The 24,954-nt window shown below is 48.1% G+C and overlaps 1 protein-coding gene across 1 annotated transcript in view; it reads right to left on the bottom strand.

Annotated features, from left to right (window-relative positions):
* Window positions 1–1,538: 1,538 nt before the first annotated feature.
* The window catches only part of XDH (xanthine dehydrogenase), a gene marked incomplete at its 5' end in the record, with an annotated part of 51,687 nt that continues 28,271 nt past the window's right edge, over window positions 1,539–24,954 (bottom strand). Inside the window, 5 exons of the mRNA XM_079940778.1 lie at window positions 1,539–2,041; window positions 14,249–14,286; window positions 15,103–15,232; window positions 22,992–23,168; window positions 24,578–24,766. Of these exons, the coding sequence (XP_079796904.1) occupies window positions 2,018–2,041; window positions 14,249–14,286; window positions 15,103–15,232; window positions 22,992–23,168; window positions 24,578–24,766 (558 nt within the window). The 3' untranslated portion in view covers window positions 1,539–2,017. The remainder of the gene's footprint in view (window positions 2,042–14,248; window positions 14,287–15,102; window positions 15,233–22,991; window positions 23,169–24,577; window positions 24,767–24,954) is intronic.

Genomic DNA, 24,954 nt, shown 5'->3' with positions numbered 1-24,954 from the left:
CCACTACTGAGACTCATTTAGGGGCCATACTGACTCTGCTTTTAAAAGCCATACAGGTTCACAACCCCTTATCCTAAACTCTCAGAACCAGGTGTGTTTCAGAATTCAGAATTCTTCAGATTTCAGAAGGGTGATGTGGTGCACATACGATATATCCTGTAACAACCCCAGCCGTGTCCAAAGCAGCACCTCATTAGTATTTCTAAACATAGCTGCATTCCACATCAGGAGAGGTTTTACTTCCAAATGAGTTTCGACACCAACCACACAATTTTCAGAGCTTTTTGACTTCAGAATCATAGATAACAGAATGTGGACCTCTAGTAGATAATAATTATTGAGTGCTTATTATACGCCAGACTCTGCTAAATGCATACTGTGAGTTAACTCATATAATCTATCAACAGACTCAGAGGTAAGTTCTCATTTCAATTCCATTTCACAGATGAGGAAACTGAAGCTTAAAGAGGTTAGCAATTTGCTCAAGATCACACAGAGAGTGAGCATGGGAGCAGAGCTCCATGGGTAGTTGTAGATACAACCACCCCTCCCCCATCTCTGTGGTCCCCTTGGAGGGCACCTAGGATGGTGGACATAGGAGCAGCAGGTGACTGCCATGGGACCACTGGGTTTGGGGCCTGGGCAGATTTCACCCTCAGGTATGGAGAGGCAGAGCCCTAGGTCTTGAAAGGAAGAGACAAGAAAATCAGTCACCTTCCAGAACTAACTGAATGACAGGTTCCAGGCTGACCCTCAGCCTTGACCATGAATGAGACAAGCATGCCATGGGCATCACCTGGCCTGGAGGGTCCGCAGCGTGCAGGTTAAGAGCAGGAGCTCCAAGGCCAGCCCATGAGGGTCAAACCCCGTAACTAGCTGGGGGATGCTGGGCAAACTTCCTTCCTTGTTAAGTTTCAGTTCCCTCTTCTGTAAGATAAGGTTTCATCATGCTTCTTCACAAGACTGGAAGATTAAATGAAACAATCCATGTAAACACAACGCCTGCCACAGAGTGGGACCCTTGATATTGCTTTAAATAAATGCCTGTGACGGAAGAAAATAGGATTGTAAATTGAGATAACCAGAGAGGAAAGGCATAGGCTGACTGATCCTTCAGTGATCAAGTGCCCCGTCTGAATCCTTTCGCTGCTGAAAACACCCTTGTTTCACAGCCCTTCACCACTCAGCCACACTAGACTGCGGGTTTGAGGGCGCGAGAGCAACGCCATCAGGGCCGCGGGCAGTCAAACATGTCCTGAACAGGCCACGCGGAGGCGGCATGGCTGTCTCACACGGGCTCGGGTGGAAGGTGAGGGTTACGGTGGCCCGGGCTGGAGCACTACGGTGCCAACAAAGACCCCGACAAAGACCTTGACCCGCAGTCTCTGAACAGCTCAAAGACAAATGGATAGATCGCTACTCCTGTCAGTTCATTCTACACAAACACCCTGGGGCATGGCCTCGCTCGCCCACGGTTTTCCTCCCGTGGTTTGCCCTTCCCCCACCAAACACAGGCCCTCAGAAATGGCCACCTGGGGCAGCACGAACAGCCAGCCATTCCCCCGGCGCCTGAGGAGGCAGGATTTGCCTGAAGGATGCTGACAGGACCACACTTCACTGGGGTCTTCCAGGGCCCACACCGGCATAACGTCAGGCCTGGGGCCGCGTTCTGCAAGACGCTTGTTCTCGGAGACTCTGCACCTGAAAAGCTTTCCTCTCATCTGCAAACTCATGGCCACACAGGGGCACCAGACGAAGGGCAACAGAGAACAAAAGTTCCAGGAAGACGGGGCATTTGACCACTCACCATTGTGGCTCCCTGCTCACCATTGTATCCCCAGGGAAGAACAACGTTCCGCAAATGATATAGGTGCTTAACAAATGTTTGTTGAGTGAATAAAGAAAAGGACACGCACCTCTTGGGCCGTGCAACGTACGGCTCAGCGTCCCCCGAGGAGGTGTCCCTGCCTCGTCCTCCCCATCCTGGCTGCAGGCTCCTCCTGGCCAGCACGGGAGCTCATCTGAGCACCACGGCCCACACCTGAGGCACGAGGAAAGGGTGTCAAAGCCAGAGGAGTCCGCCCTGACCGGCTGCTCTGACAGTGCTGTCAGCTGTGGCTTGTCAAGCCCCCGTTTCAATCTCACAATGTCTGCCCTTGTTCCGCAGACAGACCTGCCATTAGGAGCGTTCCAGACCAAACCTCAGCTGCTCCGAAGAGCAATAATTAAATCAACAGACCGTGATGTCTGCTTTCGGTTCCTTTCACACCTGTCTGCCAGCAGGATTACTGGGTAAAAGAAGATCTTGGCTGGGCCCAGACTGGTAAGCACCCTGCAAAAATATCCTGGGGCTGGCGGGGAGGGAGGTGGTGGTCAGCCACGTGCTTCTCAGACCCACGCTGCAGCTCACTGACATTTCTGGGGGGGCTGCCCTGTGGCCCGGGGGAGCTGCAGGTGGGGCTGGAATGAAAGAAGCTCACATAGAGAGTTGGCAATAGGCTATGGATATGGGCCGGGAATAATCGCTCCCTTCGCGAGCATCTACTGGGTGCCTCTGGCCTTCAGAGCTGTACCGGTTTCTCTGTCTCTTGGTTCCCTCCTTCAGTGGCCCTGAGTTGAGCAGTTTCCCCAGGCTGAGGAAAGCACTGCATGCCCACAAGAGATGTTCTGGAAATACTTGCCGACTGGGCAGGGGCAGAGGTGGGTGACACCCCAGATTAGAGGCTCTGCGGCCAAGTTCCCCTCCCTTCCTTGCACATCTCAGTGACGCCCCTGCCCCCGGATGGTGTCCTAGGTTTGGGGCCCCAGGCTCTGGGGAGCGGAAAGGAGAAGGCTCTAGGCTCCCAGGGGCTCATGGGAAGGGAGGTCAGCATGTCACTTTCCTCTCTCAGGACCCCATGGCCTTCCGTAAATACACACAGCCTGGAATTCCTGACAATCCCAGCTGATTGTCCAGGAAAAAGAAAAAAACCACAGAGCGCCCACTGAGCCCTGCCCCATTCTAGGTCCCATAAACACGGATGATTAAAAATACTTGGAGCCCTTGAAAGAATGCCTTCCGCACCAGGGCCCGAGGGTGAGGCCACAGGCTCTGGGACAGGCAAGAGCAGCCCCTGGAAGCGAAAGCAGTCACCTCCAGTGGGGCCTGGGGGCCTCTGCTCTGAGGGGCTCCGGCAAAGAAACTTGGGAGCAGAAGTGTCTCTGGAGCCTGGAAGGGCCTAGAAGAAAATGATAGAGGAGGCCGGCTGATTCTTACTTAGAAAGAAACCCAAGTAAGGTGTGTCAAAATTGTAATGAAAGAAAAAGTAGAAAAACCTGTTGCTTTCATCCAATGGGTTTTCTAAAGGGGAACTTCTACCTGGGATCACAGAAGGGCCATTGAATGATAAGCTACAGCTGTGTGTGTGTGTGTGTGTGTGTGTGTGTGTGTGTGTGTGTGTGTGTGTGTGTGTGTGTGTGTGTGTGAGAGAGAGAGAGAGAGAGAGAGAGAGAGAGAGAGAGAGAGAGAGAGAGAGGTAGAGAGAGAGAGGTAGAGAGAGTGAGTGAGTGATGGGGCTGGAAAGTAAGAAGCAGACTCACCGTCCTGGCAGGGGTGATTGACATGGTCGCAGGAGGAGAAGTGAGGGCACCAGGCCATTCCTTTGGGTGCCCTTGCTACTCTTTGCCCCAATCTTGACAGTATATGGAAAATGAAGCAGTCATGGGCTTAGAAAAGCATTGAAGAGACTCAAATGCCTCAGGGATGAGGGTCTATCTGGGTCACAATACCAGGGAAGCTGTTGAGACCAGTAGAAGGGCTGGCTGAGGGTGTGGGCAACAAGGATGAAGATATGAGCATGGATGTGGCCCTGAGACCAGCTGGGGTTTGTCTCATTTCCTCTTGTAAGTGTCTCCCAGGAAAAGAGACCACCAGAATTCTGGACGAGCTGCTTCCAGAACTTCTAAGAAGAAGTGGGTCTGAGTGGCACAAAAGATAGACCATTGAAGATGCTGTGCTGAGCAGCCCAGATGCCGCTTCAGGACTAAAGAACTTACTCCCGCAGCTGCTGGAAGTGCTGCCAGCTGAGAACCCCCTTCAGAGTTGCCTTGGTGGCAGAGTTGCCTCGCCCCAAATGACACCCTCTTCCCAGGGCAACCTGCATCCAATGACTCGTGGATGCGGAGGTGGAAAGCCCTGTACCATCACCACCACTCAATCCGACTCTGAAGGTCCACCCCAGCTTCCGAGCTCCCCACGGTGTTGGCGGAGGCCTTTGTTGCCGCTGCACCAGCCCGCAGCTCTCCCCTCACTTCAGTCCTGCTTCCTCCTTCCCTTCCTTCCACAGATGTCCATCCCAAGAGCGCTCTCTAATCAAGCTTCCACACCGCACGCGGATCCTGCCTCTGTCTGGCATACTGGCATAGGGCCAAGCACCCACACGTGTGTTTGGCCAAATAAATACATATTCTGAAGTCTGTTCACTATGTATGCATTATCTACTAAAAACTTAATATTATTAGAGCAGACGCAAATGATCCCCTCCCCCACCCCCATACACACAAACCTCAGGGGGAAGCCCTGGAGTCACCTCCAGGAAGCCCTCAAGCGTTCTGAAAACCAATAGGTTAGGGCATGGCTCCAGGCAGAAGGGAGCCCTGGGCGGGGCGCTGGTTAGGCACCAGAATGTCTGATTCTGACCTGCGCTTCTGCCCCTGCAGCTGGGTGAGCTGAGGCGTCAGCGCACTCCTCTCACAGCCGCACCCTCGTCGGTCTGAACTGCCCCGGCTCCTTCCTGGGTTGTGTGGGAGAGCCAATGAGAGCTTCAAATATTATGTTTGGAAGGACATTTTAAACTGCAAAGGGCTGTGCAAAAATAAGAGAGAATCGTTTAGCGAATGGCCCATGAATTGTGTTCATTCACTGTGTTCGTGGCTAATTCTGGACACTCATCCCCCTACTGTTGGATTAAACAAGATATCAGCAGGACCTGCCCTAAACACATCCACTGTCTTCTTTGTCTGGTTCATTTTAAGACTCAAATAAGATAACAAATGTGAGAGTGCTTCAGATGTCACACTAGTGTGTGCAGGTTTGCTACACAGTGGCGGGTTTGGAGCGGGGGTGGTGGGTGCTGGAGAGAGGTAGGCTGGAACCAAAAGAGAAGACCCAGGTCCCATGCTTTCTCCACCACTTACTAACTTGGTGACCTTGGGCAAATCACCTAACTCTGCCTCTGTGAAATGGGACTGGTAGTTCAAGCTTTACTTTCCTTACAGAGTTTTACTTTTTTTTTCTTTTTCTTTTCTGAAAGTCAATGAAAATATGTATTTGGAAGCATTTTGGGTAAATTGAGGCCAAGAGACTTACAAAGTCCTTACCTCCTATAAGTGGAAAAGTTACATGGAACCCAGGGCCTTGACTCCCAAGCTCAGCCTCTTTCCATGCTGGGTCAAGTATTAGGACTAAAAATAACAACAGCAATGCCGATTACAACAGTGATCACCACCGCCTTTAAAATACCTCAGGCAGCTTGGCACGTCTGTGTTCGTTAGATGCCCCTCTGGGCTGAGGGAGTGCAGCCCGGTGAAGATACCAAGGTTTCTATTTCAGACCCCACTCACCACTCACCCCCGGTGCCAGGCACCCTTGGGCAGTGTCCAACCTGCCCGACTCCATGTTGGCAACCCCTGTGGTTATCACCTTAAGTTTTGAGTTGTTTTTCTGCAGCAGGGTGGCTGTGTGCTCAACATTTCACTATTTCGAAGGCTGTCCCCTCATAGAGCAGTGAAATCGGTGGGCCAGAGCGTAGACTGGTCAAGAAAGAAGGCACCAACCTGACAGACAGACGGTGGGGGGGGGCACCCTTCATCTCCTCCCTTCCTAGGAGAGAACAGGGAAAGGAGTGTGGCCTGGAATCAGAGGAAAGAAAGAGGAGAGGGGGAGCCCAGCATGTGGTCAGGATTTCAATCGGGGAAGTTCTCAGTGTACAGAGGAGAAGAGGGCATTGTCAAACTTCCCGTTAGGGAGGGGACCTAGGGAGAAGGGAGTTCTGAATGCTCCCAGTGTTTCCAAAGGGCCTCTCCATTCCTACCGCGAGCTTTCCCCTGCAGCCAGGAGGTCTGGCCACCCACGAGGCGGCCCGTTATGTCAGTGGGAAGAAGAGCCGCGGCCTCTGGGGTGAGGCGGGAGGTGCTGGTCCTGCATCTCAATTTCCCAGCACACAAGCCCAGTCACCTCCCTTGTCCCTTCTCTCTCCATGTAACACACACCCCTTTATTCTGGGTGTGGACCAATGGCATCTTGCCTTGGTGGAGAATGACCCAAGTCCTGTGATACACGGGGATCCCTCCACCGCTAGCAGCTCATGGAATAACTCAACATCTTGCGAATGTCACGTAGTAGCTGGGAGGTGAAGGCAATCAGTGCGGACACCACTCTGCGTGTTTCTAGGTCAGATGAGTTTCTGGATCAGGGGGATCAAGGTGTTATCTGAGAGTACAGAGTTGCAAGTCAGCTGACCTAAATTCAAGTTCTGACTCAGCTGCTCACCCACCCAACTCGTAAGTTAGCTAACCTCTTGAAGCCTATTTCCTTACCTAGAAAATAGGATTAACGCCCACATCATACAGTCACCGTGAATTACAAACAAAAGTATCTGTGAAGTATAATATGAAAGGTTACACTGAGGTGGGATCGCGTGATGGTGAAGATCAGGGTATTTGGGGTTAAAGAGCTCTGCACTGGGTCCCAGTTCCACTCTCCACTCAGGCTGGACCTTGGACAGGCACTGAAATGTTTTAATGTAGATTATTTTTTAGAGCAGTCTTAGGTTCACAGCAAAGCTGAGCAGAAATTACAGAGACTTCTATATCCCCATCTCCCCAGTCCAGAGCTTCCCCACCATCAACATCCTGCCCCGATGTTACAACTGATGAACCTACATCGTCACCCAAAGGCATTATCACTCGAAGTCTTCAGTTGACATTAAGGTTCACTCTTGGTGGTGTACAATTCTGTGGGTTTTGACAAACGTACAGTGACGTGTATCCACCATTATAGTATCACACAGAATATTTTCACTGACCTCAAAATCCTCTGTGCTCCGTGCCGCAGAGTGGCTGGGCCCGTGAGCCATGGCCGCTCAGCCTGCGCGGCCCTGACAACCATTGGTCTTTCTACTGTCTCCATAGTTTTGCCTTTTTCAGAATGTCACATAGTTGGATTCATATCCTACGGAGCCTTCTCAGATAGGCTTCTTCACCGAGTAATGTGCATTTAAGGTTCCTCCCTGTCTTTTCATGGCTCGATAGCTCCTTTGTTTTTAGCACTGAATGATAATCCACTGTCCCAAGGTACCATGATTTACTTCTCGGCCCACCTACTGAAGGACATCGTGGTTGCTTCCAAGTTTGGGCCATTATGAATAAGCTGCTATAAACGTCCACGTGCAGGTTTGTGTATGGAGTGAAGTTTTCATCTGAGTAAATACCAAAGAATACAAGTGCTGGATCATGTGGTTCCTGTAGCCTCTCTGAGCCTCACTTTCTTCATGATGTTTGATTGAGCTGCTGCACATGAAGCACTGTGCACAGCACCCAGCACGTAGATGGGGCTCAACTAATGGGAGCACTGCTCGTTAGCCTACTCAAAGGTTAGTGAAAACACTAACGTAAGGGATGTGAATCCAAGCATCGTCTGAGGGGGATGACATATGGGTACGTCATAGTCATGAATCATCTCTCTGCAGCCCAGGAAGGCTCAGGGCAACAAGAAACGCTGGAAGGCTGTCAGGGCACTGCTGCCTCCACGGAGGAGGGATGTGGTGGTCTTCCTGTGCAGCCTGTGCTGTGGGAGGGGAGGTGGAGATGAACCCTCTGTCCCATAGTAAAGTCTGTCCCAGGTTGAGCAAATCAGGGTGTTGGGGGGGGTATCGTGAACCCTTAGACGTCTGCTGTCCTCCACCGTCTCCTTCCCAAGTCCACTCCTCACACAGTTTCCCCCACCCCTTCCTCCACTTGACTCATCCGAAGCTAAGCCCTGCCCGTAACCAGAAGCTCAGAGGTGATGAAAACAGGCTCTCTTTTCGTTTCACCTACTTCCTGTGAACTCACTTAATTCTTCCCAAAATTACCAGGTCACCAGGAAGCTTCGCTAGTTCAGTTTTTTCCTTTCTTTTTTCTTTTCTTGTTCCTTCTCTGATGACAAGATCTACTTGGGATCTAGACTTCAGTGTAAAGTGTGAGCCGGTAGTGTTTCTTTGGAACCCACTTCTTTGGTATCTTTGGAGAGGCTGAGTGAGGGGATGGGACTGAATGACAAATGAGGCTCCCCATGTGGTATGTGGTTTCCAGAGGCAATGCATCCTTTCCTGCTGAAAGGACTAAAGACACATCCTTCGGGCCTCCAGCCCTGGGCCATGTTAGCTGGAAACAATAATGGTGCTTATGGGTTTTTTTGTTTGTTTGTTTTGTTTTGTTTTACATCTTTATTGGAGTATAATTGCTTTACAATGGTGTGTTAGTTTCTGCTTTATAACAAAGTGAATCAGTTATACATATACATATGTTCCCATATCTCTTCCGTCTTGCAGCTCCCTCCCTCCCACCCTCCCTATCCCACCCCTCTATGTTTTGTTTATATCTCGCCCTTCCTTCTCCTTCCAGGCTGCTATGCAATGATTAAGTGATCTGAGTCAGGATCAGGCCTGAGCCTCCCAGGAGCCGGAAAGCTGGAGTTTCTGCCAATGATGCTTACAAAGCCAGCGAGCGTAGGAGGCTGCCACAGGAGAGCCTGTGTGGGTGCCCCTCTAGTGACGTCACCTGGGCATCCTCCAACAGGTCACCTCTAAAATGAGGGTGTTGGACTTAATGACCTCTTTGATTTCTTATAGACCCATTTTTAAATACTTTTCCAAATGATCTTAGCACTCGCCAGCAGAAGTTACTGCCATGATGGACATGTTCACTAAAGCTACACCGTGCAGTAACGGCAGCCGGTAGCCAGGTGTGGCCATTGAACACTTGAAATGTGCCTTGTGTGGGCAAGCAACATTTTTTATTTCATTTAATTTTAATTAATTAATTTATTTATTTAAATTAATTAATTTATTTGGCTGCACCGGGTCTTTGTTGCGGCATGTGGGATCTTCGCTGCCGTGTGTGGGATCTTTTAGTTGTGGCATGTGGGCTTTTAGTTGCAGCATGCGGGCTCTAGTTCCCTGACCAGGGATCGAACCTGGGTCCCCTGCATTAGGAGCATGGAGTCTTAACCTCTGGACCACCAGGGAAGTCCCTAATTTTCATTACTTTAAATGTAAGTAGCCACAAGGGGCTGGTGACTACCATATTAGTCAACACAGGTCTGGGGAGCTGGATTCTGTCTCTTTTAAACTGCATGTTCTGTCGATTCCACCTGAAAATGGTAGCACAAAACTGTCCTCTTCTCTTCATTTCCAGTTTCCGCCCTAGGCTGAACCATCACCATCCCCTCCTTCGTGGTTTCTTTTCTCCTACTTTCACCCTCTATGATCCTTTTGGCATAGCACAGAGTGAGCTTCTTCAAAAGTAAAATTGACCAAGATATTCCTCTTCTGAAAACCCTTCATCAACTTCCCCATCGCAGTAAAATCGAAAACCCCCATGAGGCCTGGACACCTTGCTCCATCTCCCCCTTGCAGCCCAACACTAGGCTCCTGGAAGCCACCAAATCCCTTTCCACCGCAGGTCCTTTGCACAAGCTTTCCCTTTGTTCTGGAGCTGGGCTGTCCAATACAATGGCCACTAGCCACACATGGCTTTTTTATATATACACTTAAATTAACTGAAATTAAATAAAATTTAAAATTCAGTTCCTCAGTCACATGAAACACATTTCAAGGGCTCAGGAGTCACACGTGGGGCTCCCCTGTGGCGCAGTGGTTAAGAGTCCACCTGCCGATGCAGGGGACACGGGTTCGTGCCCTGGTCCGAGAAGGTCCCATATGCCGTGGAGCGGCTGGGCCCGTGAGCCATGGCCGCTGAGCCTGTGCATCCGGAGCCTGTGCTCCGCAACAGGAGAGGCCACAACAGTGAGAGGCCCGTGTACCTCAAAAAAAAGTCACATGTGGCTCATTGGTACCATACTGGACAGTACAGATACGGAATATTCCCATCATCACAGAAGTTCTGGGACAGTCTTCCCTACACTCGAGCTTGGCTAACTCCAACCTATCCTTCAAGTCTCAGCTTAAATGTCACATTCCCACAGAGGCCTTTTCTGATCCTCCAGCCTAAAATAAGAGCCCCTGCTTTCTTTTGTACAGAGCCTGCAATTTTCTTTTTTAGTTCTTACAACTGTTTGCAAAGTTATAGTTAACCTGTGTGGTTGTCTAATGTATGTGTCTATTAAAATCTAGGATAATGTCTTTTTTGTTTACCAGTCAATCCCTGGACCCTATCTCAGTGCCTTGAGACTTAGTAGCAGCTCATTCCTGTTGGGTGGATAAATGAAATAACGAATAAATGGAGAGAGTGGTTGCACATAATCTACTCATCTTTCAAAGCTCTAGGTAAAGAGCCAGAGCTCAGGAACCATACGGCCCTGGAATGGAATCCTGACTGCCAGCTATGTTTCAGCCCGTTGGTTAACCTTCCGAGCCACCCTCTCTGCACATGTAGGAGGGAATGCTATTGCCAGCTCGGAGCACTGTGGTGAGCTGTGAGTGAGATAGACAGGTAAAGCCCTTGGTCCACAGTCAGTGCTGTGTGGATGTACATTCCTTTTCCTTTATCACTTCCCCTGTGTCCTTCCAGCACTCTCTGTGAGGTCTTCTCCCTCTCACATTGCATCTCCAGCCTTGGCTTCTGAGTCTCTCATTCCTTGGTCCCATTCCCTCTAAGAGGATTTTAGTTTTCTCTCAGCTGCCACAACTCAAGGATCAAACCAGAAGATTTCTCCAACATAGAGAGCTCACCTTGCTTGGGCCCTTCCTCACTGCCCTCCCTGTCTCTGGCTGTATAAACCAGCCTGACTCACCTGCCCACCTCCAACTCATAAAGGCAAACTCCAGCCCTGGAAATTCTCTCAGAATAGCAGGTACGCAGGCATCTGGCCTAGAGTGGGCCCACTCTTTTTCTAGGGTGTTTTTGATCAATTTGCGTCTGTGAACCACCTACATCAGTATTCCCTGCTTGTTTAAAATGCAGATTCCTGGGCTCCCACTCCGGACCCATTTAACCAGAATCTCTGTGGGGGGGCCCTGGAAGCTGCATTTTCAGTAACCAGCTCAGGTGATTCTGTTGCTCTAGATTAAGGCTTCTCAGTGTATAATATTTACCCCCTCAAGCACTGGGAAGATCCTTCTGGTAAGTCCCTCACTGATCCTCCCTTTAATTTGTATAAAATTTTATTTCTATATCAAAAGATTATTTACCAAATACCTACCAAGTGAGTTATCAAGTGAATTACTACTATTATTTGGGATCTATAAACTCACATTAAAAATTTAGTCGGGTTTACAGTGGACCCCAAGTCACTGTTCTCCCCGGTTGGCATGGCAGCATGTGGCCATTCTGTGGACTTCCACGGGGCACATGTCCACAAAGACACTGAAGTGCCCAGAGATGCTTTTAGGAGGACTCACTGTAGTCAGAGGCCCATCACTGTCTTGAGTTGGTCATGATTTTGAACTGCTGCTCTTCTTGGTCTTTAATGATAACTTACTGTGGGTTTGTCATGGTTGATGTAGTTTATTATGGATTACATGGTGAGCCCTATAGTACGTAGGGGTGCAGAATGACACCAACACAAGTGGGGCCTGAACATTCCCAATAACTAGACTTTAAGACATGTAGCTTGCTGTTAAAACATGAGTAATCTCAAAGCTAAAGCAGACGTGTGTGTACATATATAAACAATCCCTCCAAGATTTGCTTTAGAATGATAGCTTATTGTAATCAGGGTGGTTTTCCATGTGGCAGTATAAAGGGCAGGGTCAGCCGGCTTCGGGCAGTCATTTAACCAGCCCTGCACTGCACACAGCTACCGTCACTCCTTTTTACTGCCTTTGCACCCTGAGCGCCCACTGTCTGCGGCAGCGCTCAACCGCTGCTCCGACACCCCCTCCTCACGCCGCAGCTCCAGGGTCCCAACTGGAGCCCTGGGTGCAGTTGGATCAAGTTAACTGCAAAACAAGACACACATGGGAACAGCCAAGAGGCCCCGCCGGGGACACGGGCAAGAAGGCATTCACCCCAGCAGCTGTGACTGCACCCAGGCTCCCCTCTGCATTCCTGCTGGGAGTCTGAGCACATCCTGTCCGCTGTGTCCATAAAAACAACCTTTGTTATGCTCATCTCAGCATTGTTTATGATGGTAAAACCACTTGGGAACAAGCCAAATGTCAACATCGGGGTGGGGGGGATTCATTAAATAAACCACGGTGCCATCCATACAATAGGAAACTATGTATCCATTAAAAATAACATGGAGGAAGAATATTAATAGACATGTCAGCTGGGAGCCTGTCTTTGCTCCTTAGGGGGACACCCGGAGAGGAAGGCTGGCTGTTCTCACTGCTCCTTGCAGCAGGTCTCCTGTCTCCAAAGTTCATTCTTTCCATTTCCTCTGCCTGAAGAGCCCTCTGGCCAGGCTCAGCCTATGTAAATTCTACCCATCAAAGGTAGGCAGGATAATGGCTCTCCAAAGAAGTCCATGCCTTAATCCCTGGATCCTGTAAATACCTTACCTTGCAAGGCAGAAGGAACTTTGCAGATGTAAATTAGGTTACAGACCTGAAAATAGGTTGATTACCCAGGTGGGGCCCAATCTAATCAATTTCCCCAGCTGGGGTCAGAAGAGACAAGAAGAAGAAATCACAGATATTCAAAGCATGAGAGGATTTGCCCTCACTGCTGGGGGCAGGGGTGGGGCATATGGAAAGCATGAGGAGGAACGTGAATGTCCCCTTAGGAGCAAAGACAGGCCCCAGCTGACAGCCAGTAAGGAATCAGGACCTCAGTCCTACCACCACAAGGAAGTGAATCCGGCCAACAACTTGAATGAGCTTGGAAGCAGATTCCTCTGCAGAACCTCCAGAAAGGAATGCAGCCCTGCCAACACCTTGATTTTGACCTTGTGAAACTCTAAGCAAAGGAGCCAGCAGAGCCGCATGGTACCCACATATCTGACCTACAGAACTGTGGGATAATAACTCTCCTGGCAACGCAGTACAGTATTATTAACTATAGTCACCATGCTGTACATTACAAGGTGTAGTTTTAATGCACTAAATTTGTGGTAATTTGTTGTGGCAATTTGTTGTGGCAGCAATAGAAAATTAACACACCATCCTTCAGCACCATCATTCAGTACAAATGCCACTTCCATGAAGCCTTCTCCAGTTTATCCATCTATCCGTGTGTCCCCTCTGAAGTCTCAAAGCATTCTGCCCTGAGCCTCTTCAGCCATTACCATGGTCCACCTGGGTTATATAAGTAGGGTTATTTATGTACATGTCATATTTATCCTACTAGATGATGTGCTACTCGGGGCAGCAACTGAGGCTTATTCATCTTCATTTTCCTTCCAGGGCACAGCACCTCATGTGTAGTCAGTGCTAAATTTTTCTTGGAAGTATGTTTCACAGCCTGTACGGGTGGTTATTGTTTTAATAAGATGAATTACTGTGGCAATTAGGAATTGAAAGATGGACCCTAGAAATATTTGTAAATATAGAAAGGAATAGCTGATTGATGATGGATACTGACAGCATAAGGAAAATTAGAATGGGCAACAGAAGGATATATGAATATGGGGATGCTTGGAATTATGCTCCGGCAGTTGGCTCTGAGATGTAAATTCATATGCAAAATAAATAGGATTGAAAGTTATCTAAAGTGTTTTAGAATATAACCTCTTAAAAGATTCAACTTCTTGGCAACATGAAGTTTTAATTAAATGAATGTTCTTCTTCTGCTTCAAATGGATAGAAATGTAGAAGAAAATGTAACATAACACCCAGCTGAGCTCAAAAAAAAAAGAAAGGGACACCCCCACGTTCCAAAAAGAAGAGGGAGCTTGAAGTCAGCAAGAGCTCCAAAGAGACCTCATAGTCCCATTGATGCAACTACCAGATGATGGAGCCTCTGTTACATTTGGTCCCTGAAGGACCAAGCAGAGTAGATCCCCACCAATATCCTTTGATGTTGACATGGGAATGAAGAAGCAGAGAGAATCCCAAGCATAATAAACAGTTAACACATACCTAGATAATGGAATATCTTAAAATACCTTAACAGAAGAAAAGCAGCCAGTGAGAGATGTATTACCTGCAAAAGAATGACAATTTGACTGCCATCAGAAAAATATATGGCAAGGACTGAGAGAAAAGAGCTGCTTCCTAGAATTCAATACCCAACTAAATCATGATTTGAGGATGAGGGCAAAATAAAGACATTTTTACAAAAAAGACCGAGTTTACCGTTCACAAACTCTGACTGAAAAACTACTAAAAGATGTGTCTCTTAATGAAGGAAACTGAACCCAGAAGGAAGAGTGGGATATAAAAGCAATGATGAGAAGACAAAGGTAAACATATGAATACAACTAACCTTTTCAAGGATAACACAACAATGACTAAAGAAAGTGTTAGAACAAGGTGAAACTACTCAGTTACAGAGATGGAGGAAGAGAGGGCATGATCAGAGTTCATGCATTTTAAGGTTCTTAACCTGTTTCGTGGCAGCATATATATTTAATTAAACATAGGCTTTTCTAAATACAGTGTGCATGTTAAAAATTTAAAGATTATCTCTAAAAGAGTAGAAATAGATTGTAGAACAAAAAAACTAGTAGAGAGAGCAGGGCAGGAAGGAAAGAAATAGCTTGATTAAGCCAGTGGAAGACAATGGGCAAAAGAGAGTAAACACGGTCAGTAGAGAAACACCAAACGAAATGACAGAAATAAATCAAAATACATTATTAATCACAATTGCTGTAAATACCTTATTTTGCCAGTTAGAAAGATTCTCAAATTGCATTTAAACACACACACACACACATCCTCATCTTATATACTATTTATAAGAGACTCAACTAAAACATAACATGAACAAGTCAGAAATAAAAGAACAAAGTAGACATACCCGGAAATGACAATTGGGAGTATGGGCTGTGGAGGAAAATTCTCACCCGTTGCAGAAGGAGGTATGTTCGAGGATGTTTCCCACAGTGTTGTTTGTAGCAGTGAAAGATTGGAAACAGCATGAACATCTGCTAGTATGAGGAAGAAGAAATAAAATTTGGCATATACCTATAATAAAACACTACATAACAGATAAATGGCTGAACTAGATCAAATGAATACATATTAAAAGCGTAAGGTTGAGTGGAAAAGCAAGTTGCAGAAGGATTTCACCATATGATATCATGGATGTGGGTTTTTTTCCAAAGGAAATTTTATTGAAGAGCAATATACATACCTAAAAATGTACACATCATGATGAACCATTCAACGAATTTTCACCAAGCGGCACACCCTTGTAACCAACACCCAGGTTAAGAAACAGAACGTTAACAAATATCCCAGAAGATGTCTCCTCCACCTTGCTCTGCTCTAGTTACTACCCCTGTCCAAAGGTAACTACTCTCGTAACCTCTAATCCTATAGATTGGTGTTGCCTATTTTTGAAATTTATATACATGGGATCATATACATACAAAGTGTGTACTTGTTTCCTGTCTGGCTTCTTTAATTCCATATTATGTTTGGGGGGCGCATCCTTGTTGAAGCATGTAGCTATAGTTTATTCGTTCTCTTTGCTATGCTAGGATTCCATTGTAGGAACGTGCCACGATAATTTATGCTTTTCATTGGTGATCTACATTTGGGATGTTTTTATTTTGGAGGTATTACAAGCAGTGCTCCTATGATCAGTCTTGGACTTTTTTTTTGGTGCATATGTGCATGCATTTCTCTGAGGTATAAGCTCAGCAATTCCTGGGTCAGGGGGTATGCAGACTTTCAGCTTAAGTAGAGACTCTCAGTAGTTCTCCCCAAGGGTTTTACCAATTTACTTTCCTAGCTGTGTGTGAGAGTTCCAGTTACGCTGCATCTTATTCACACTTGAATTTTTAGTCTTTTTAATTTTAGTCATTCTGGTGGTTGATGGGTAGGCCTTTTGAAACACATTCATGCACAACTACTGTACGTTGCCTGTGAATGAATATACATGTAATATAAAAACATGAAGGGGGAGGATAGACACCAACCTTAGAATATTGACTACCTTAAGGCAGAGAGGCAAGTCTGAGGGCGGGGGTGGAATGAAATGGAAGGCTTCAGCTGTACTTATTCATTTTTAAGCATGAGAAACAAATATGGGCAAACAAACATTTTTAGAACTGGGTGGGAAGTATATATGTGTCTTTTATTTTTCTCCATATTACTTATATTTGGTATACATTGTAATTGAATTTATTTAAGAAAAAAGTTCTTAAAGGAAAAACAGACCCTCCACAGGGAAACAAACAAATTCAAAGTGTATCTGGTTATAAACACAACACTCAAAACATGAGTAATAGACAAGATGTTCCACTTCTGTGTATAATTGTTTCAGTACATAGAAATGCTTTAAGAAACTATCGTACAAAATAATTATGTGGGTCTGATAAAGGACTAGAAGCAAGTACCAAAGTCGAGTATCTCCATTTATAATTTTTTTGCAGGAAGGACGATTCCCCATGCTGCGGTGGATACCTCATGCATGTCCATTTAGAAATAAAATTTTCTTGCAGGGTTGGTATGATTATTCAAGCCGATTTTACAGAGGAAAACACTGAGGTTCAGAGGGACTAAGTGACTTGCCCAAGAGAGAGGAAGAAGAGAAGCAGAGGGGCTTGGCCCGCCCACACTCAGTTCCTAAATAGCCAAGCTCTGCCTGAGGCATGCTGGTGCCACTGCCCAGGGCAGGTGTTCACTCCAGCCTTGGTGGGAAGCAAGGAAAGGCAGCCTCCCTTCAGTACATCACATGGACAGGAGGACCCCAGGAAATACACATCTCATGGGAGGAAGAACACAGGGCACATGCATGGGTCAGTTCAACGCTGTTGATGGGTGAGGACAATTGGCTGCACGGAGGAAGGGCCCTGGTCTCCAGCCCCGCTAGGGTGTGATGGAGATGGGAAGGCAGGAGGAAAAGGCGGCAAGCCACACGCTGCCCAGACTCTCAGAAACGCGCTCTGTGCTTCTAGGGCTGGTGTTCTGAATGCATCAGAACAGTGGGAGCAGCCTGGGCTGCTTAAGCCCCCTCCCCCAACATTCAGGGCTCATTCTCAGGAAAGACTTCTGAGTGAGAAATCTCAGGTCTCAGGCTCGGGCCATCACAAAGGCACAGTAGAGCACTCGGAAGGGTGCTCCAGTGGGCCACCCTGGAGCAAGCTAACCGGAGGCTAGTTTGATCCCTAGGCACAAAATGGTCTCTCCCTCTGTTGGGATTACATCACCCCCTCCAGGCAGTCCTCCTGGGTGGCTTCCTCCAGTGTGGCCACACTGGTATCCTTGCCCTGACACTGGAGGATGGGTAACTCGCTCTCACCCACTTCCTCTTGCTGCTCTGCTGCCTCAGGCTGATCCAACCACAGCCGCTCAAGAAGCTCTCAGGATGTGGGTCTCTGAGTGGACCCTTGAAGCTCCCCTTCCCCTGACCTGGTGGGGGAAACGCTGCCCCATACACAATCTCTCTCTCTCTCTCTCTCCATCCCTTCCTCCCTCCCTCTTTTCTCTGTAACAAGGATATACATCTTGCTGTCTTCAAAGACATACTCTCTCTCCAATATCTCAAACTCTGTATTTCATTTCTTTATTCCCTGAGGTAGGTGAGGAGCTAAAGGCAGCAAAGTCCGTTTCCAGCCAAGCCCCTCTGCAAGTCTCGCATAGATGACTTAGCCCATCACTTTGGAACAAGGGGATGTTTTGCACTGACTGTTTTGTGCCCACCTGTGGAGCTTCAGAAGGATTCCAATTGCAGCACCCTGTCCTAGAGCACAGGCGACAGTAGGGCACAGTGTTTGTCTTGGGCTCCAAGCTGTCCATATCGTCTTCCCACCCCACGTGACTAGAATTCTATCATTTTCCCCACAATCTGACCCAAAGGTTGCCTAAGAGAAGGCTCGCTTGACTAGTGGATATATGATTTAGTTTAAAGCATCTGGACCAGGAGTCAGGCAGCCTTGTCATAAGCCTGTCTCTCCCACTAAAGTGCCTTGGGACAGTAGACAAGTCAGTTACCCTCTCTGGACTTACGATTCTTGGTTGTTAAACAAAAAGCTTGAGTTTGATGGTTCCCAAGTTCTCTCCAGTTCTAGGATGCTGAGTCGGTCTAGAAGATTGGACAAGGTCAGGGCCAGGCCAGTTCAAGGACAGAGGTGATGCCAAAAGCCCTTTGGGCGGTTCCTGACACTTCCATTCCCATCGGCGGGCTGCTTTGTTTCAGGTGATGAGATTGTCACAGGATCTGTCTCCTGCCTTGGGGGCATGTACTCCCCCAGTCCAGGATAGAGACAAAACAAAAGGACAGGTCCCTGGGCCTGGGGGGCCCCAGGGCGACATCAAGCCTCAGCAGGTCAAGGAAGCTGCATGTTCCGAACAGCCTTGTCCCAGGATCTAAAATAGGCAGCAAAGGGAATGGTTTCCAGGCTCCCCCTCCGCTAAAGATAAAAATACCGTGGGCCCGGGGATGTTCCCAGTCGTAAATCCATCAGCTAGGACTATTTCTGTCCTTATCCCTTGCCCACGGTTCCTCCTACGACCTCCATCCATCCTGTCCTCCCCGTCCTGGCTCCCCAGCCACCTTTTAGCTGCAGTAGGTTGAAGCTCATCACTGCCTTCTGACCACAGTCCACGGCTTGGCCGTGCCCCTGTGAGAGTCCTAACCTGCACACAGGCGAACAGATAGGCCATCAGGGGCCTCCTCCAACCTCTGGGAGCCTGAGTAGCACGGGTCCACTCTGACAGGCAGATGGACTCCCGGTATACGCCAGGTTTCCCTGCCTCCATGGCTCAGTCGCAGCTTGTTTTCCAGGAGTAAACGCCCGTTTACCGCACGGCTGTGGGTAGGGTTTCTTCTTCATGTCATTACAGACATTAAAGTACTACCTCTTAAGGCCACTGGGATGATTAAATGAGACCCCGTATGTAAAACATGAAAATTGGCACCTGGCAAGTTGTAGATGCTGAGAAAGTAAGACCTGCCTTCCCCTGCCAGCCATTCACCGGGAGTTCAGACTCCCACAGCTGACCCACGTCTTCTGAGAGCTCCTTTGAGGAGATTTTTTCAGTCTGAAACGCTAAATCAGCTTCAAATCCGGCTCTTGAAGAGACCTTTGAAGACACCTGGTCTATCCTGAGGCAGTAAAATCAGCTCCCCGGTAACTAACCTGCAGCGGACGCAATGCTGCTGGGCCAGCTGGAGACTATGGTCTCATGTCCAGTCTTCCACTGCCCTCTGCAGGTTGCAGTGAGATACTGCAGTCAGTGCTGGCATCCCCTGTGCAACACCAAGCCCAAGGACCCTCACTTTACAGAGTTGAAGCAGTTTACAGATAAGACAACAAGGCAAGGCCAGGTGTCTGAGGAAGGCAACACCTCGGAATAGCACGGTGACTTACAGCTCACAAAGCACTTGCCTGTTTGATTTTCACGACCACCCTGCCTTGCCTCTGTTCCTAAGCTCAGAGGGAATTCAGTCATTGTTCAGCCCTGATAGACTACTAACAGCTGACAGACACATCTCAGTTTCAGGCCATGTCCTAGAACATTCCAGAAAATCAATGAAACGGACCTGTGTGGATCTCAGTGCAAATACCGGTTTTATTTCTAAAGCTCTTCAGTTTTAATCATGCTGTAAAAGTCTAGAATATTCTGAAGAAAGGAATTTTGTAAGAAAGTGTGTGTGTGTGTGTGTGTGTGTGTGTGTGTGTGTGTGTAGATGTGAGTGTTTGGTGTGTGCATTCTCCAGCAATGAAGGTTGGCTAATATATGGCAGATGTCAGCATCTGGTGTGATTATGATGATGAAGCATTTCTCACATGCCAACCAGCTGACGGTTTCATTTATTGGTGACATCAAGCGCCGGGCTCAGCTGCGTGGTTTACACTATCCTCCTCCTGTGGCCAGAACCGTGGATCCCATCCCGCAGAATGTTGGATATTTTATACAGTGAAGGCACATAACAAGGTCACACTGTCCACCTAGCACCAGGTGGTGATGAAATCACCCGTCAGAACAAGCAGAGGGGATGCTTGCCTTTCTCCTATTCTCTTTTCCAACCTTAGACACTTGGGGGGATTTAAGTCAAGTTCATGAAGCCCAGATCATCACCCATGATCACCCATCACAGTAAGGGAACCAAGTCTCTGAGCACTGCAGTTCCCTTATGTAACTGGAGTTTTTAGGTCATATATTTATAGACGTTTAGATCCAGAGAAGACCGTAAGAGATTATTCCAGTCCAATCCTTTCATTTTGCAGTAAAATGAAGCACAGAAAAGGGAAGTGACAGCCTAAGGTCACAAAGATAATTAGAGACATGGCTGGGATGAGAACCCAGGCTCCTTGACTGTTTTTTCTCTGGCCTATCTTGATTCGAGTAGCCTCATTTGTAGATGGGAACTACCGGCTTCAGTTGAAGATTTTTAAACCTGATCTTTTTTTAATGCACAAAGAGGAAGAAGCTAATACATTGTAGGTACTCAATAACTGGGTTTGTTGGCTTTTGGTGTTATAGAATAATCTTAACTTTATGCAGCTTAAGAAGATTAAATCCAATTAACCTTGAATTTGTTTCATTCTTTATTCTCTCCCATGAAGTGCTTAGAGGTTTGAATCTCACCCCACCGTCCCATTGCAAATCTGAGTGTGGATATGAGCTTATAATATGACGCTCATTGGTTTGAAGGAAAAGCTTTCTGAGGAAGGCTCACAGATTTAGAGTTACTTTGGTTTACGCCTCTGGAGGTTTGTGGAAATCCTCTTTGAAGAACAGATGCTGTCAACACTTGAGGTTATACAGGCTGTCCAGTGAGTTGGGACATAGCACAAACACTTCCTAAATCTATTTCAAATACGTGATTACAACAGACATGAAATGATGCTAATTGCCTATTAGCCACTTGGGCCTAACATTTCTGAATTTGCTTATCATTGTGTTTATAAATCATATTTTTGATCAAAATCTTCCAATGCATTCAATGTTCTTCCAAACACCGTCCTGGTGAATCACACCGTTGTCATCCTGCAGGTTTTATAAATTCATGTTCTGCAGAGCAAGTGTCATCTTCCATGGAATCCCCAGTGTAGGATAAGAAGACTCCAATGGGGCTTTTTTCTTCAGACCTTCACAGACCAGGGTTTACAATTTTCTGGTACATCAGTGACACACTAGGAAGGAACAACAGAGAACTTACTGCAGGGTCTTCACATAGCTCAGGACACCAGTGCCAACCACCATTCCAAGACCAGACACCACTCTGCAGTCCCAGATGTTGGGAGTGCCCCCAGGGCAGAACCCCTTCATTTCCTAGTCATTCGTTCCATGTGGTAAGCACTGTGGCAGGCTCTGGAGACCCAGGGATGACCAACTAGAGAAGGGGCCCTTTGTCATGTGACACAGTCCTTCAAAAGCACACTTGGCTCCTGGATCAGCTGCTCATGCAAATCCACTGCAGGGATTTAAAATCACCTGGGTGTTGTGGCACCACAAAGGGGCTTAGGTTTGAAACTCTGCTTTAGGTCTAGGGCCTCAGAGGAGGGGCTCATCAAATCATTGAGTTCTGCATCAGATTATATACAAGGAGCTAACTTTGCAATCTGTGTGCGCTTCCTGGGAGCCATGCAGCACCTCTGCCCTCTGAGAATGGGGTTTGGGTAACTGTCAGCACTGGGGCCACGGTGGGGAGGTTCTGGGCTATGGGAAGGTTGCTGCACAGGTGTGGGCATCTCCCTGCCTGGGAGCCCTGCGCATGGGCTGTGTGGTCCTCACCCTGAAGCTAAATCTACTGGAAAACCTAAAGGGCAGCCTGACTGGGGACCCATCTTCCTTCCTCACGCTCAGTACTGATGGCGGATTTGCCTGCCCCCGGGGCTTCTCCTGTACCCTTCCCATCCCAGGAACTCTGGGTTCATGAGTACCCACTTCATCTTGAAACCCAAAAGGCCTATCAAATTTCCTATCAAATATCCAAGAGGAAATCCAACTTGGGTATCAGGAAGAATCCAGTTCTGCTAACTCAATAGAGGCTGCAAAGGCAATTGGAGAGTCCTGTGTATGCAGGGCCCACTTCAGCCCAACTCAGAGACTGGGCTGCTTCTGAGGCTCCACCAGTGGATGAAACTGTCCTGGCACAGTCTCCTTTTGCCAGACATTGTCTCCACAAGTATCACATAGGGGCTTCCCCAAAATGATTCCAGCGACCGTGGAGTTCACTGCTACACACGCCTCCAAGGTAGTGACCGATCACCACGTAGTGCAATCATCTGGTTTCCTAAAAGGCTGCAAACTCTTCAAGGGCACTTATGTGTCCCCAGTATCAGCATGGCACAGGGTAATCACAGAACAAATGTGGTCCATCTTATTCATTCATTAATTCTTCTTTTTCTCTCCATTTCCTTAGTACCTCACACAGTGTGTTTAACAAAGAAGGGTCTCAAAAATGCCAGTGATGGACACAAAAGATTAGGCTCTTCTGGAGTTTTATCCATCACCCTCATCGTTATGGAAAATAATGAAATCTGTGGGTGATAAATGTGCATCAAACAGCCCTCCTTCCTCTCAGGAGGCCTAGCTGCAAGCTGCAGCTTTAAGGGGTTTCTTGTTATTTTCCTGCAGGTTGGAGGAGGTACCTCAACTGCACAGCAGAGGGCGGGCGTGGACCCAAGACTTCCCAGTTGAGAGAGAGCCTACTGTCTCACCCCTCTCTCTGCAACAGAACCTTCCCCAGCCTATGCCCTGCCTCCCCAGACTGAGGGGGCATCATACCAGGGTGGTGAACTTGTCCACGCAGGCATTACGGATCTTCTCCGGGGTGGCGGGGCTGTCTAGCCGGAAAAGCTCCTTCATATTATTATCTGTGTGCTGAGCCCGAGCTGCGCGGATGGCATCCTTGATGGCGAAGAAGATGGAGGCACCCAGGAAGAGGGGCGGCTCCCCAACAGCCTGAGTGGACAGAGCAGAGTGTAGGCGGGGAGTCAGGGGAGGGCCCGGCTTCCACATCTGCAGGGCTGGGGATGTCGGGGAGCCCAGCCAGCACTAGTGGCTACATTGAGCAAGACAGGAGGAACGGTCAAAATTAATCAGAGGCTGAGAACAATCAGTGCAGTAAATGACTCAACCTTGTGGGTATATTTCTTTTAACTCTTACTATGTGATTTTCTCTGGTGACACCGTGCAAATACGATGGACCGTTGAAAGTTATATTAAGTAACTATATTTTACAGACAAAAAGAAATCTGACCCTTTCCTCACAGCAATAAGCCTAGGGGAATAATCTACCTGCAGCTCTGTCACCAGCTCTTACAGGCAGCATAATTATTCTCACAATTTGCTGAAATAGAGGCATCGTGACAAATAGGAATTAAACTATTTTCTAGCAGAGGTTGTTTTATCCCCCAAAGCATAGGTCACAGACTGCCTGTACCAGAATCACTAGGGACACTTGCTAAAAACGCAGGTTCCAGGGCTGTACCACAGACCCACCGAATCAAAATTTCTAAGGGTGAGCCCAGTGGAGCTGCATTTTTTTTTTTAAACATCTTTATCGGGGTATAATTGCTTTACAATGGTGTGTTAGTTTCTGCTTTATAACAAAGTGAATCAGTCATACATAAACATATGGAGCTGCATTTTTATCATGAGCTCCAACGCCCGGTGATCTGATGTGCAGTGAAGTGTAAGAGCCAATGGCAAGGATCACAAAGTATCCCAGGCCCTCCCACAGTAAAGTAAACCGTGAGATGAGCAAAGGGCTGTGTCTCATTGGTTACAAGTAATTATCTGTCTTCCTTCCTAGACCAACAACTGTATCAATCAGCTTGACTGATTTTCAACCATTTTTTCATACTTATTCAGAGCATGGAGGAAATAAAGGATGGTTATAACCATCCAGGCGTGCTGATCAAGACTTAAGGTCTAGTGGTGGACACTGAAGGAGGTGAAAGTGTGTGCACAGAGGCGCTGCCCCGTGTGCAGTCAATAGGCTGATTCTCATGAGACAACATGGGTGCTGGACCTGTGAGATCATCTCTAAGATCAAGCATTGGGGATGCACACCTGGGACGGGGGTGTAGGTCAGGATTCCACCTACAGGACTGAACTAAGGAATCCCTCTGAGTGTACCCACAAGCGCTGGCTTGGACCACACAGAGGTGGTGTCATCCTTGACCCAGTTCCCTATGTTCCCAGGCCCACCCCTCCATCGCCCTCACCAAGGCTCGTGTCAGGTTCTCCTCTCTCTTCCACATGAGCCCCCCACAGACCCACATGGCGGGTGGCTGGAGCCCCTCATCACCACCCGTGGTTTCCCACAGGGTAGACTGGAAGGTAGCACAGACCCAGGGCAACAGTACCTTGGATGCATAGATGGCCTTCTTGTTGGGACAGTCACGGAGCAGGGACACTCTGAACTCGGTGGGGATACTGCCAAATGCAGGGATCTTGTAGGTGCTGGGGCCACGGGTGTGCAGGCTCCCCTCAGGGGAGTAGTGTAGCTCCTCCAGGGTGAAGAGGCCCAGGCCCTGGACAAATGCCCCTTCCACCTGCAGGGCAGACAGAGACCGTGGCTACCCTGCCTTCCCGCCCCCCTCACCCAAAGACAGGTGCTGCTTCCCACGGCGGGCACCAAGCCCCACCTGCAGTGGAGCCTGGAAGGAAGCTGAAAAGAGCCCCCCACTGCTTCCCTGGCTCCCGCCCCAGCCCAGGATAACTGATCTGGGCCTTTGCCAGG

The sequence above is a fragment of the Stenella coeruleoalba genome (assembly GCF_951394435.1).
Source record: "Stenella coeruleoalba genome assembly, chromosome: 13".
NCBI lineage: Eukaryota > Metazoa > Chordata > Mammalia > Artiodactyla > Delphinidae > Stenella > Stenella coeruleoalba.
Note: the sequence above shows the minus strand (reverse complement) of the source record. Positions and strands in the feature narration are given on the sequence as shown.